The sequence below is a fragment of the Etheostoma cragini genome, chromosome 6 (assembly GCF_013103735.1).
Source record: "Etheostoma cragini isolate CJK2018 chromosome 6, CSU_Ecrag_1.0, whole genome shotgun sequence".
NCBI classification, from domain to species: Eukaryota; Metazoa; Chordata; class Actinopteri; order Perciformes; family Percidae; genus Etheostoma; species Etheostoma cragini.
The window spans coordinates 22,954,906-22,967,852 of record NC_048412.1 but is presented as its reverse complement, the minus strand read 5'-3'; the positions used below and the strand labels follow the sequence as shown (position 1 = coordinate 22,967,852).

General features: G+C 35.3%; 2 protein-coding genes across 2 annotated transcripts in view; one reads left to right on the top strand and one right to left on the bottom strand.

The window, feature by feature from the left end:
* Positions 1-3,502, top strand: part of si:dkey-24p1.1 (uncharacterized protein LOC556718 homolog) — a 14,640-nt gene extending 11,138 nt beyond the window's left edge. Inside the window, exons 15-17 of the mRNA XM_034874922.1 lie at positions 2,547-2,641; positions 2,741-2,804; positions 3,215-3,502. Of these exons, the coding sequence (XP_034730813.1) occupies positions 2,547-2,641; positions 2,741-2,804; positions 3,215-3,436 (381 nt within the window). The 3' untranslated portion in view covers positions 3,437-3,502. The remainder of the gene's footprint in view (positions 1-2,546; positions 2,642-2,740; positions 2,805-3,214) is intronic.
* A 25-nt stretch (positions 3,503-3,527) lies between these two features.
* LOC117946645 (myelin-associated glycoprotein-like) lies at positions 3,528-10,809 on the bottom strand. The gene is made up of 12 exons (XM_034874923.1): positions 10,659-10,809; positions 10,535-10,573; positions 9,972-10,035; positions 9,167-9,532; positions 8,781-9,077; positions 7,979-8,236; positions 7,617-7,877; positions 6,537-6,803; positions 6,143-6,439; positions 5,949-6,039; positions 5,638-5,707; positions 3,528-4,581 (listed from the first exon to the last, which is right to left on the bottom strand). Exons 2-12 carry the CDS (start codon positions 10,556-10,558, stop codon positions 4,309-4,311), a joined length of 2,268 nt encoding a protein of 755 aa, XP_034730814.1. The 5' UTR covers positions 10,559-10,573; positions 10,659-10,809; the 3' UTR covers positions 3,528-4,308.
* Positions 10,810-12,947: the final 2,138 nt, after the last annotated feature.

Sequence of the window (12,947 nt, the reverse complement as noted above, 5' to 3'; positions counted from 1 at the left end):
CTTTTTCGACATACTATACTATGACTTTCTTAAAAAAAAATTTTTATCGTATACTATACTATGACCTTTTCGACACACACTATACTATGACTATTTTGACTTACTATACTAGGACTTTCTTAAAACGTTTTTAGATCGCACACTATACTATGACCTTTTCGACACACTATACTATGACTTTTTGAATTACTATACTATGACTGTCTTAAAACGTTTTTTTATCGCATACTATTCCATGACTTTTTAAACCTTTTTTCGACATACTGTACTACCATTTTTTTTCAACTTTTCTCGACATGCTGTACTATGACTTTTAGAAAAAAAAAATTGACATACTACACTATGACTTTTTTTCAACACATTTTTGACATACTATACTATGACTTTCTTAAAACTTTTTTTATCGCATGTGTATATTTTAAAACTTTTTTCGACATACTATACTATGACTTTTTTCAAAACTTTTTGACATACTATAAAGTTTTTACTTACCATACTATGACTTTCTTAAAACGTTTTTTATAGCATACTATACCATGACTTTTTGAAACCTTTTTTTGACAAACTGTACTACGATTTTTTTGAACATGCGATTACATTTTGTTTTACATACTATACTATGATTTTCATAAAACTTTTTTATCACATACTATTCTATGACTTTTTTAAACCTTTTTTCGACATACTATACTATGACTTTTTAAACCTTTTATTCAACATACTATACTATGACTTTTTTCCACACTTATTTGACACACTATAATATGACTTTTTTGACATACTATGGTATGACTTTTTTAAACTTTTTTCCGACATACTGTACTATGACTTTTTTCAACACTTTATCAACACACTATACTATGACTTTTTCGACATACTGTACCATGACTTTCTTAAAACGTTTTTTTTTTGACATAGTATACTATGACTTTTTTTTCAACACTTTTTCAACGCACTGTACTATGACTTTTTTGACTTACTATAGTGTGACTTTCTTAAAATGTTTTTTTATCACATACTATACCATGACATACTGTTCTATGACTTTTTTAAAAACTTTTTCAACATATTATACTAGACCTTTTTATACTTTTTTCCACGTACTATACTATGACTTTTTTTCAACACTTTTTTCAACATACTATGACATATTCTTACATACTATACTATAATTTTCTTAAAACGTTTTTTATCAAATACTATAGCAGAGCTGCCAACTTTTCCCAAAACCTTGGCGTGAGATTTGGGGGGGCTGACCCATATTTTGCCGTGTACATATATACTATGACTTTCTTAAAACGTTTTTTTATCGCATACTGTACTATTACTTTTTTTTATTACTTTTTTCGACTTAGTATGACATTTTTTTGACATACTTTACCATGATTTTCTGAAATTTTTTTTTTATCACATACGATATTATGACTTCTTTTGACATAGTTTACTATTACTTTTTTAAACCTTTTTTCGACATACTATACTATGACTTTTTTTGACGTATTATACTATCATTTTTTAAAATCTTTTTTTGACATACTATACTATGACATTTTTGACTTACTATACTGTGACTTTCTTAAAATGTTTTTTTATCGCATACTATACAATGACTTTTTGAACCTATTTTCAACATACTGTAGTATGACTTTTTTTAAAACCTTTTCAACATATTATACTATGAGTTTTCAATTTTCTTTTCAACAAACTATACCAAGACCTTTTCAATTTTTTTTTGACATACTATATTATGACTTTTTTTCAACACTTTTTTTGACATGCTATACTGTGATTTTCTTAAAATTTTTTAATCACATATTACACTATGACTTTTTTAAACCTTATTTCGACACACTATACCATGACATTTTTTGACATATTACACTATAACTTTTTTTAACCTTTTTTTGACATACTATACTATGACTTTTGACACACTGTACTATGACTTTTTGACACACAATACTATGACTTTTTCAAAAACCTTTTTCAACAAGCTATACTATGACTTTTTTAAAACACATTTTTTTGACTTACTATACTATGACTTTTTTCAACATACTTTACTATGACTTTTTAAAAACTTCTTTTGACATACCATGACTTTTTTCAACTTTTTTCCACATACAAGGCTATACTGTAACTTTTTTAAACACTTTTTTCAACATACTATGCTATAATTTTTTTCGACGTATTGTACTATGACTTTTTCTGTCAGACTATATTATGACATTTTTTATGGCATCCTTACAAATTAAGTTTAACACATTAGTGTTTGCAAAACCACTATGCAAACTTTTGTGCTTTCCTGAGTCATTTGTGTAGCTCTTCTTTAGAAAGGCGGATGTGTCTTTCAATGATCAAGCTTTTGCTTTGCCCACTGTGCTATAGCTCTGTCCTCACGGTTAGGCTTAACAGTAATCATTCAGTAGTCACTATTTTGGAGCAGTGAATGACCACACTGCCTACAGCTTCCATTTCAAGCCATGAATAACCTGATTTAGCTGCTACCACATATTCACTGATGTTTTTTGTCTGCATCTGCTCAGGGTCCTTCTGCACAAAAGCCAATCAGAAAGCAAGGTGGACACACACAGGATGATTCTCTCAACTACGCTTCTTTACACTTTGGAAATGAGCAAAAGTGAGAATATATGTTTTTCATTCATGTTACTGTATATTATAACAAGAAAGGTTTTATTACATAGCAAATTTATAATGGTATATGTTATTCATTTTCTAGGCACAATCCTACGAAAGTGGAAGATGTGTATTCTATGGTGTCTAAGCAAAACCCACTTAAAAAGGTCAGAAACCCATAAACAAGATTTTTTTTAGATGTGTCATGTTCAGTTTATTACTTTACAGCATTAAAGGCAATTTTGTTTGTCTAAATAACTTTAGGTGATGCTCTACAGTATATTGTGTTTGTGGTTACAGTATAGCTACTACTCAAACACAGAAAATAAGTATGTTTTGTAGAGTACAACACTGTACATACATACAATACAATCTACTGTGTTCTAACAATACAGTAGCAAAGAGGATGTTTCCTCTTTAGAAATAATTTCTCTGTAACAAATAATTTAATCAGGGAAAACATAATCTTCAAGTCCACACAAGCACTAAATGTCTGAAAATATGAATGTCTCTGTGCATAAAATCCAGATACTGTCAGAAGTAATACTTTATCTAACAATCCCTGTTATCCTCATAGAATGATGAAAGGTTGGAGGACTACGAGAACGTCAGCGCAGCACCCACAGCCAAATCTCAAAATGCATTAAACTCTGACTCTGACACAGACACCAGTGAGGATGAAATACAGATCAATTATTCCCATGTGAGCTTCAAGCCAAATCCTGGACTTCAGAGAGCCGTCAGAGACTCTAGCTGCTCTGATGATGAGGGGATACAGTACTCTGAAGTCAACATCTGAGTTTAGATACTCTTATTCTTATAGGTATAGCCAACTCTTTAATAGGGGTTTCATCGCTGCATTGTTTATTTCGATTTAAACATTTATTTTCCCTTAGTGCCTATGCTTTTCAGAGTGTGCAGTAAGAAGTACTAAAGAGAAGAGAAAAAAGTGACCAAACCCATGGCTTTAATGTAAAGAATAAATAATTTTGTTAAGGAAGTATTTGTGGGCAAATGTACATGTTTGTAAAATGTATTTGATATTACTTTGACATTTATGAATATTACAAATGTGTCATATGCGCAATGCTTGATTTCATAAACGTGTTGATTTCAGTTCTTGTATGATAAGAGTGTATTTCTTGTTTTTTTTTAACAATCACAAACAGATGTATGTATTTTAACACAAGACAGTTACAAACTGATCAATAAAAAATGTGTGACAAACTGTGTTACTGTATCTTTCCCTATGAACAAAGGTTTCATACAATAACATTAATAAAAATGTAAGACAAACGTTAGCATTGAAATATTAAATATAAGTGTGACAGCATTCATCTATATTAGTAAACCACATAAAAGAAAAAAGTTCATCAGTTTAAAGGTAACATTTATTGATATGGTCTATTGTGGTGTAAGTACCTAATACATGTATTAAAAATCCTTTTTATTGTGATTTTGTTATGATATGTACTTTTTCAGTAAAGAGACACAAGATTATGTAACATGTTACAGTAATGAATATTGACAGCTGCAGTTTCTTTCTCCATTACTGCAGAATTTTTTAGCTCAACTAAATGTGGAAAACTGAAGTGGGATATGATAAAGTCAAGTAGCCATTTGAAGCCCAGAATCCCGTTTCATTTCCTCCAAGGTTAAGCCATAACCTTTTCATTGTCCTATGAGACCATGAGTGTCAGCAACTGTCTCTTCTTCCTTCACGTCCTCTCCATTGCTTCCTCTGGAGTGCAAACAAATCTTAGTACACTCAATCGTCTTGGGATCCAGGCCTCTGAGCTCCCCTTCAACCAGCGTACCCTCTGATTTGGCCTGGAGTTTAGCAAAGTCCACATTGGCGTCGTTAAGAGAGTCTTCCTTAACTTCTCCTTCCACTTCCAGAATGGTTTTATTGGCGTAAATCACATCCACTTTGGAAGAGTGGGTCTACAGGAAAACAAAAGATTTGCTTTAGTCATGGAGAAGAGATAGGATTTTTTGTTACACATTAAGGCCCAATTAGATTACATCATTCATCAGCTTCATTATTAAAAAAAAAGAAATTCTTGCAGACTTAATGACATACAGTACAATACTATGACTTTTTGGGATATTTCTATGAAATACTACATTATGACTTTCTTTCCTCCAATTTTTTGTACATACTATACTATGAATTGTAAAAAACTTTGACATACTATACTATATTTTTTTTAACTTTTTCGACCCAATGTATTATATATTTCTTTTGTACTTTATTTTAACATACTATACAGTGACTTGACACACTTTAGTATGACTTTTTAAAAACATTTTTCAACAAAATACTATAACTTTTTAAAACATACTATACTGACTTTTTCAAAATACTATACTATGACTTTGTATGACTTTTTTTCAACATACTATGACTTTTCAAATTTTTTTTGACATTTTGTTCAACCTACTATACTATGACTTGTTTACGATTTTTTTTTCAACATACTATGACATATTCTTACATACTAGATTTAGAACATATTATGATTTTTACTTTGACATAATATACTTTAACATAGTAAAGTTTTTCGACATACTATACTATAAAAACAATTTTTTTACATACTATACTTTTACTTTTTTGGCATTTTTTTTCAACATGACATACTGTATGTACTTTATTATGTTTTTTTAAACATTCTTATAACATACTATGAGAATTGTTTGACATTGTACGGTATACTATGACATTGATGACATTTTTAGAACATATGTCTTTTTAGACATTTCTATGATAAAATATACTATGACTGAAATATTTATGACATACTACATTTTTAAGACATATTGTATTACGTCATTTTACATATATTTTACTATACTATAATTCGACTTTTGTTAAAACCATTTCATGAAATACAATCTTATGACATTTTTTGACATTTTAATCTCCAGAAATGTTTGACTTGTACATCTGTAAGTTTTCCCCTACATGCATGCATAGGTGCAAGGACATAAACTCACCCCATTAGTAACTAAAAACGTAGAAGAGTCCACCAATCCCTTGTCAGGTGTAAGACTGCCTTTCCTTTTCCTATTACCAACACAGAAAAACAACTGTTATATGTACAATAAATCGTTGTTTTTTCATGGTCATATTTAGCATTGTTGCAGCCATGGTTTCCCACTGAATCTGACTGCCAGCCTGGTCACCATCCAAGTTTCATCTTAGACAACTAACAACTGTCTTGCTTTGAAACCAGTTCCCAAAATGTTCTGTCATCAGTACAGTGTGTTAGCTGCTGTCATTTCAGCTGTGGTTTCATGTTTCTCACCTCCAAAAGAAAAGCAGCAGCGGGACACACACCAACAGCATCCCCAGTGCACCTACTGCAGAGCCAATCAAAAGAGAAAAAGTGTGGAGGCCTTAAAAGTCCCCACAAACCATATCAGTCAGTAAAACCAGAGAGAGGCAGATTATGCAAAATAAAAGCCATATCAAAATGCAACCTTCTGCAGATTCCTCTACCTAGCTGAGTTTCGCTTGAGGACACGTTGAATGTAAAACTATCAGAGCCCAGCAAGTTGAGGCTGAGGCAGACTAGAGAGGGCATGTCATCATCCAAATGGAACAGGGTGATGAGGCTCCTCATGCTCACGCTCCCCAGGGGAACTTCCCTGATTGGGATGGCAGCAGAGTGATTGACAGGCTCCCCGGCCAATTCCCAAACCAAGGAGGGACGCGGGTTCCCCTGGCTGTCGCAGGAACATCGGATTAGGGATAAAATCTTGACACAGCGGGAAGAAGGAAGGATCTCTGGGGCAACTGAGACAGAGAAGGTAATTGACTATTTGTAAATGCAAGATCAAACTTGTTGAGAAAAAAGGTTAACAATTAATATAAAAAGATAAGTAACTCTCACATATGACATCAACACTGGCAGGCTCTGAGTATTCAGCTCCGTGGACATTCAGCGCTTGACAGTAATACTGAACCTCTGAGAGTTTGGTCACATTAAAGGTGAAGTCTTTCTCAAAGCCCATCACCTCCTTTTGTCCTCCAGCCACTCTGAACCAGGTGACGTTTATCGAGGGTGGATTGGCGATGCTCAAGCAGGTCAGAGTGACAGAGCTGCCATCCAGGACCGGACCAGAAGGGTCAACCGACACTGTTGTGTTCTGAGGGGGATCTGAAAGATATAGTGTTTCTGTTAATCATGGTCCAAGGTTATTGCTTATGTACTGTTATGGACTGTTGGGAATGCACAATGAATTTTCGCAACAAATTATTTTTAGGTTGATTCAATTCAATTCATCTGTTTAACTAAATGGTTTGATTTAGTACTTTAAGTTGTCACTCACACATTGGGAAACATTACAAAAAAAGGTTGGATGGGGGGGGGGGTGTTTATAACAAACACAACCACATATTTGCACATCTCTTGCAACAACTACAACAAATTAGGTTTTTTCAATTTCGATTGAGATCTAAGGTCACAAAATAACTTATAAGCCAGGATTGATAAGACGACCCTAAAATGCTTAGAAATAATGAAAATTTAATAAAATCTGTATGTCCGGAACAACTGTTTTTGCTGATATGATTAAAGGAGTATAATTACTTTTATGGTCTATATAAGTTAAACCTTTTATTGCCTTTTCAATAAACTAAGACAACCACATCACTTTCTGTGACTTGAAAAGTCTTAATAAAGACAGAAACCAAACAAAACATCTACAGAATAATTAACACACTGGCACACATGTTAACGTACAACAGAGATCAGTCATGATGGACCACTGACATAGAAAAGATTTTGAGGTTGTCACGCAACACAACAATGCGGTACTGTCCACTGTGGCTGAGTCTTGGCTTCAGATCCTGTTTGGGTGGCACAGCTGGATATACAGTAAAGCCATATTAAGCATACACACTGGAAACATACAGTAGGGTTGTTTGTTTTCAGTGTAAATCAGAGTCTTTACTGTGGAAATGAACTCACACTGAATGTCCAGCTGAATCTGCGCTGAAACTTCCTCTCCCAGCTCACTTTTTGCTGCACAGTGGTAGTCACCACTGTGTCTCGAGTCGACACCAATCATAACCAAGCTCGATCCAGGCTCCATTACCTCTTTGTCATCTTTGTACCAGGTGTAGTTGGTCACAGGTGGGTTGGCACGACTCTTACAGAGCAGAGAAACAGAGCTGCCCTCCAGTATTGGACCATTAGGGTCGATGATTACTGTGGTTTCCTTGGGAGGAACTGGAAAAAAATGTATGTAAGAATGTTATGTATGAATGTAAATGTATGTAAGTATGGTATGTATGTATGTATGTAATTGTATCTGTTTCACTCAGACTTACATTGTACGTCTATCTGAGTGATGGATGAGTTCTGGGTTCCATATCCGTTACTGACTTTGCAGTAAAATCTGCTGTCTACTTCTGAGACCGTAGTCGAAAGTCGTTTTTTTGAACCCACTGCTGTCACCTGATCCCCATCCACTTTGTACCAGGTGTAGCTGTCCACAGCTGGATTTGCATTGGCGTTGCAGGTCAGAGTCACCCAGCCACCCTCTTTTACAGGACCAGAATAGCTGACTGATGTATTATTCGGAGGATCTGGAACAGATTTTGAAAATCTAGTGAGGTTAAGAGGTGCTGGTAGGCAGATCTTGCCACCGGACCGAGCTAGCTTTTCCCCGTTTGCCAGTCTTTGTGCTAAGCTAAGCTAACCATCTGCTAGCTGTAGCTTCATTTTAATCTGATATATTCATAAACTTTTTGTAAGAGCTTGCATCGTATAGAATAACTCTCAAAACATGGAAACAGCTACCCTGGCTCTGTCCAAAAAGAACCCCACCTACCCCTGCATACAGTCATTAGTGTCTATATAAGTCTGCAGTTGTTAAGTTATTAATAAATATATTTTAATCCTTATAGATATCCTTATAGAAGAATACTTACTAGAGATTCCCTAGAGGGATAGTTGTCTTTCTGATAATGTCAGAAACTATCCTGAAGGAGGATAAACATCCCCAAAAATGTCTTCACAAAATGTTATAACAACCCATTATATAAAATGAGATTACATGATATGTTGTGATCTGAAACAACATCCAACACCCAACACAACAACATAACATAGAAATATACCCAAACTCACAAAGAACACGGAGGGTCAAACTTCTTTCATACAGAAGGTCACTGTTGCCAGCTTGTCGATTGTAGAGAGCGGCGCACAAGAACTTCTGTCCGTTGTGGAGGAAAGAAGCGGTGAAGTTTATCACAGAGGTCATGAATTTATTTTCAATGTTTTCCTCAATGTCACCGATACTAGGTGTCCAAGTCAGAGCTGGAGGGAGAATGGGACAGGGAGCTACTGCCATACAGTTCAACCTCAGTGGAGTCCCTTCTTCTACCTCCAGCCTGGATGGAGTTATGGTGGGTTTGGGCAGGGAATCTGAGGAGTAAAAACAATGAGAAATAGCAAGAGAGGTAACAAAAACATGTGGGATTACATGTTTAAGAGCAACAGGACATAACACAAACTTTGAGTGGTGATAAGGACGCCCGTTGGAAAGTTGAACTTCAGATCATTGTCACACTGCAGTCTGAAGTAATAGTTGTCATAATGGTCCGATGGCATGTTGTTGAACATGATGGTGCAGTCCTTCTCACGCAGAATCCCCGTTAAGTTTCCTTGCAGGATGTTTGAGCTTGCATGTTCCCCAGTGAGGCTGGAATCAAACACCTGGGTCCGACTCCAGCCTCTCCTCCAAATGGCTTTACAGGAATCATCCAGGTGGTTATCCCAAGAAGAGGGCAAGCTGAACGTGCAGGGGACCATCACACAAGATCCACTTAGTCCCTCCACTGTCTGAGGCATCAAGACTGCCCACTGTTGGCATAAGCTACCTGGTGAAACAATAGCATCAAAATGTACTGTATATCAGCCAAGATTGAAACAGAAATTATTACTCCCACAAGAAGTAAAAAATTGTTATATTACTTTTTTACTTTTCAATATCATTGCCAATGTCACTTCAGTTTACTTATTTTACTAAATTTATCTTACCTTTTGTTCTTTTATTAGGCACTTTTGTATGCATTACTCTTTTTATACTTTACATGTGTCACTGTATTATTTTTATTCTTATGTTGTTGTAATATTTATGCAATCTCTGGCACAAGAATGTCCTCCGTGATTAAGCAAGTTCTATCTAATCTTAAAGGGGAAACTAAATCATACAAAAAAAACAGCAGGCAACCACTAAAAGTTCATTTTGCAATATTTGTGAGTAATGGTTAACATTTGTAAAACTTCCAAAAAACATTCAAATTTGGAAATGCCTACCTTGAAGTAGACAAGATATGAGGAAAATCTGCACAGCCCCTGTCATTCTATTCTGTTGTTGATCCTACAGAGGACAAACACACACACACAACTTTACTATTGTTAAACAATGTTTTATATATATAAGAATAACATTGCTATATAACATTCAGACTTGTATAAATAAGGAAACAGACATATATTTGAGAATGCAAACATGAAGATGTTGATTCTGTAAAATATATGAAATTAAATATTTTGTATATGTTTTGCAAAAAAACATATTCTGGAAGAAAAAAAAAGGGCTAAAATCGTTTGTGAAACCAATGTAGTAGAGGTGAAGAATAATGTGAATTAAACAGATGAAACTTACCAGAGTAGAAGCAAGTAAGTGAAAACAGTTCAAATGATAAAGACTTATCTAATGTGCCAGTATTTGTAAACTTCTAAGTGTATGTACTTAAGTGAGTGTGTGACAAAAAATAGGAATTTATTTCTCTGCCAAACTACTGCACGAACTAACAAGATAAGTCAGACATTTTAGAGCCAGCAATCACTTGATTTTTCTAGAAATTCAGTCTTACCTTAGAGCCAACAATGTTCAGCATACAATATCCTTTTTTCTGAGAAAATAGAACATATTTGAGATTTAAATACACAAGTCCTTAATTGATTTTTGAAGTGATAACATTTAAACGATACTGTTACCTGATTCAATGTTTGAGAAACTGATTAAGAAACAAATAAAGGTTTAACCAGCATTGAAGGCACAGTGGTTATAATCCAACAACTGAATCATTTCAGACTGGTGGCATGCCTGGTTGGCTCACTCAGCTCTAGAAAGAGTTGTCTGGGGAGTGGCGTTCAGCTCAACAGGGTTTTGATTGTCTCTCTTTACTATAGTAATGCAAGTCTACATGTATTACATTTACACAACATGTATAAATTTGAAATAATATAAAATCAGAATTTTATTACAAAATATGTGATTTCAAAAGTAGACTTAATTTTTCCACTTGAGAAAAAAACATCTAAGATGCCAAATGTTACTTCACACAAGTACAGCTCTCATAGTCTCATCACATTTTTTTTCTGTTTTGAAATCACAATAATATGTTATTTGAGAATCAAAATTAATGTTAAGACGCGAGGGGGACAGACACAGACAAACTATGACTTTGGGATTTGCATATAGAAGTATAAAAGCAATCTCATAACAAAAAATAGACAATCAAGTCGAGGATACATAGAAACTGTAATAATATTCAATTAAAATCAATTAAAATACTGCAGTATAAATGCTTTAACCAGAATAGTTGCTAGTGAGCCTTGGTGTGGCGATTATGAACAAGCTGGATTTCTGAACTCTCTTCAACCACCATATTCCAGTTTGTCTGATGTGGTGGTGAGTGGTACGGGGGCCCCACAGGGGCCTGTGCTGTCTCCTTTTCTGTTCACCAGACTTTCAGTACAACTCAGACCTACTTCTGTAGGTGAGTCATGTCACCTACAGAAGTTTTCTGATGACTCTGCAGTTGTTGGGTGTATAAGGGATGGACAGGAGGGAGAGGACAGGGGGCTGGTGGATGACTTTGTGGAGTGGTCTGGTAAGAATCAACTGCTGCTGAACGTGGATAAGACCAAAGAGATGGTGGTCGACTTCAGAAGGAAGGGAACGGCTCCGCAGCCCCTTTGCATCCTGGGAGGTGACGTGGACATGGTGGAGGATTACAGATACCTGGGTGTCAACATCGACAGACGGCTGAACTGGAAGACCAACAGCACTGCTGTTTACAAGAAGGGGATGAGCAGACTCTATTTCCTGAGGAAGCTGAGATCCTTCAGTGTGTGCAGCAGGATGTTGGAGATCTTCTACCAGTCTGTTGTGGCCAGCGCTCTGTTCTCCTCCGCCATCTGCTGGGGCAGCAGCTTCGGAGCCAGCAATACAAACAGACTGAACAAACTGATCAGGAAGGCTGGCTCCGTGATCGGCTGCAAACAGGACACGTTTGAAGCTGTGGTGGAGAGGGGGTCAGTGAACAAACTGTTATCTATCATGGATAACCCTGACCACCCTCTCCATCCCACACTGGTCCAACAGAGGAGCAGTTTCTCTAAGAGGCTCCGACAGTTTAAATGCCGCACGGACCGCTACATGTATGTTGTATGTATGTATATTTTTCCTGGTATTTCATTTGTATTTATATTCTGTGCTTTGTGACTAATTTTGCTGCTGTAACACCGGAATTTCCCATTTTTCTTGGGATCAATAAACATCTATCTATCTATCTATGTATTCATGAGCCACAGTATGTTGAGTCAATGTACACTTGTAAGCAAAGCATTTTGAAGAAGATCATCTGGGTGTTTCTTGTAAAAAAATAAAAAAGATTGGTGTTTGTCAGCTATGGAAGTTTCTATGGTTGGATGGTTGGGCTGAATAGATGATTCCAACACTGTAAGCTGACTTTCAAATAGCTTTGACAGAAGTTGAAATGTCTGTATACTTTGAGTTAAAGCCTAATACAGACATATTTTTCGGTTTGCGTTTCATTAGAGCAGGAAATTAACCCACAGGCTTTATGATGGGTGCAAACACATGTACATTTTACAGGAGGAAATCATTGTGTTGATGAAAAAAATTGTTCTACCAGCTGGTGTTGCAATGGGCACACTGCCTTACAAAGAAGTGTGTTAAGATACTTGAAATAAGTAAACATGCCGGATATGTTAAATCGTGGTTTGGACATTTGCTTGAGATTGCGCACGTTTTTTGCAAATATGTAAATGGAGCTAATAATCATGTTTTGGAAAATGGTATGTAAAGTGCCAAAAAAATTGCAAAAAAGGAAATTGTACAAGAATCAAAACAACTGCATGAATGATAGAAAAAATGTAACTATATTTCACAATCACTTTTTTGCCATTATTATTTAATAAATACTTAAGTTAAAAAAAGGCAAATTAGAGCAAACCTTTTATGTATAAACATTTAAT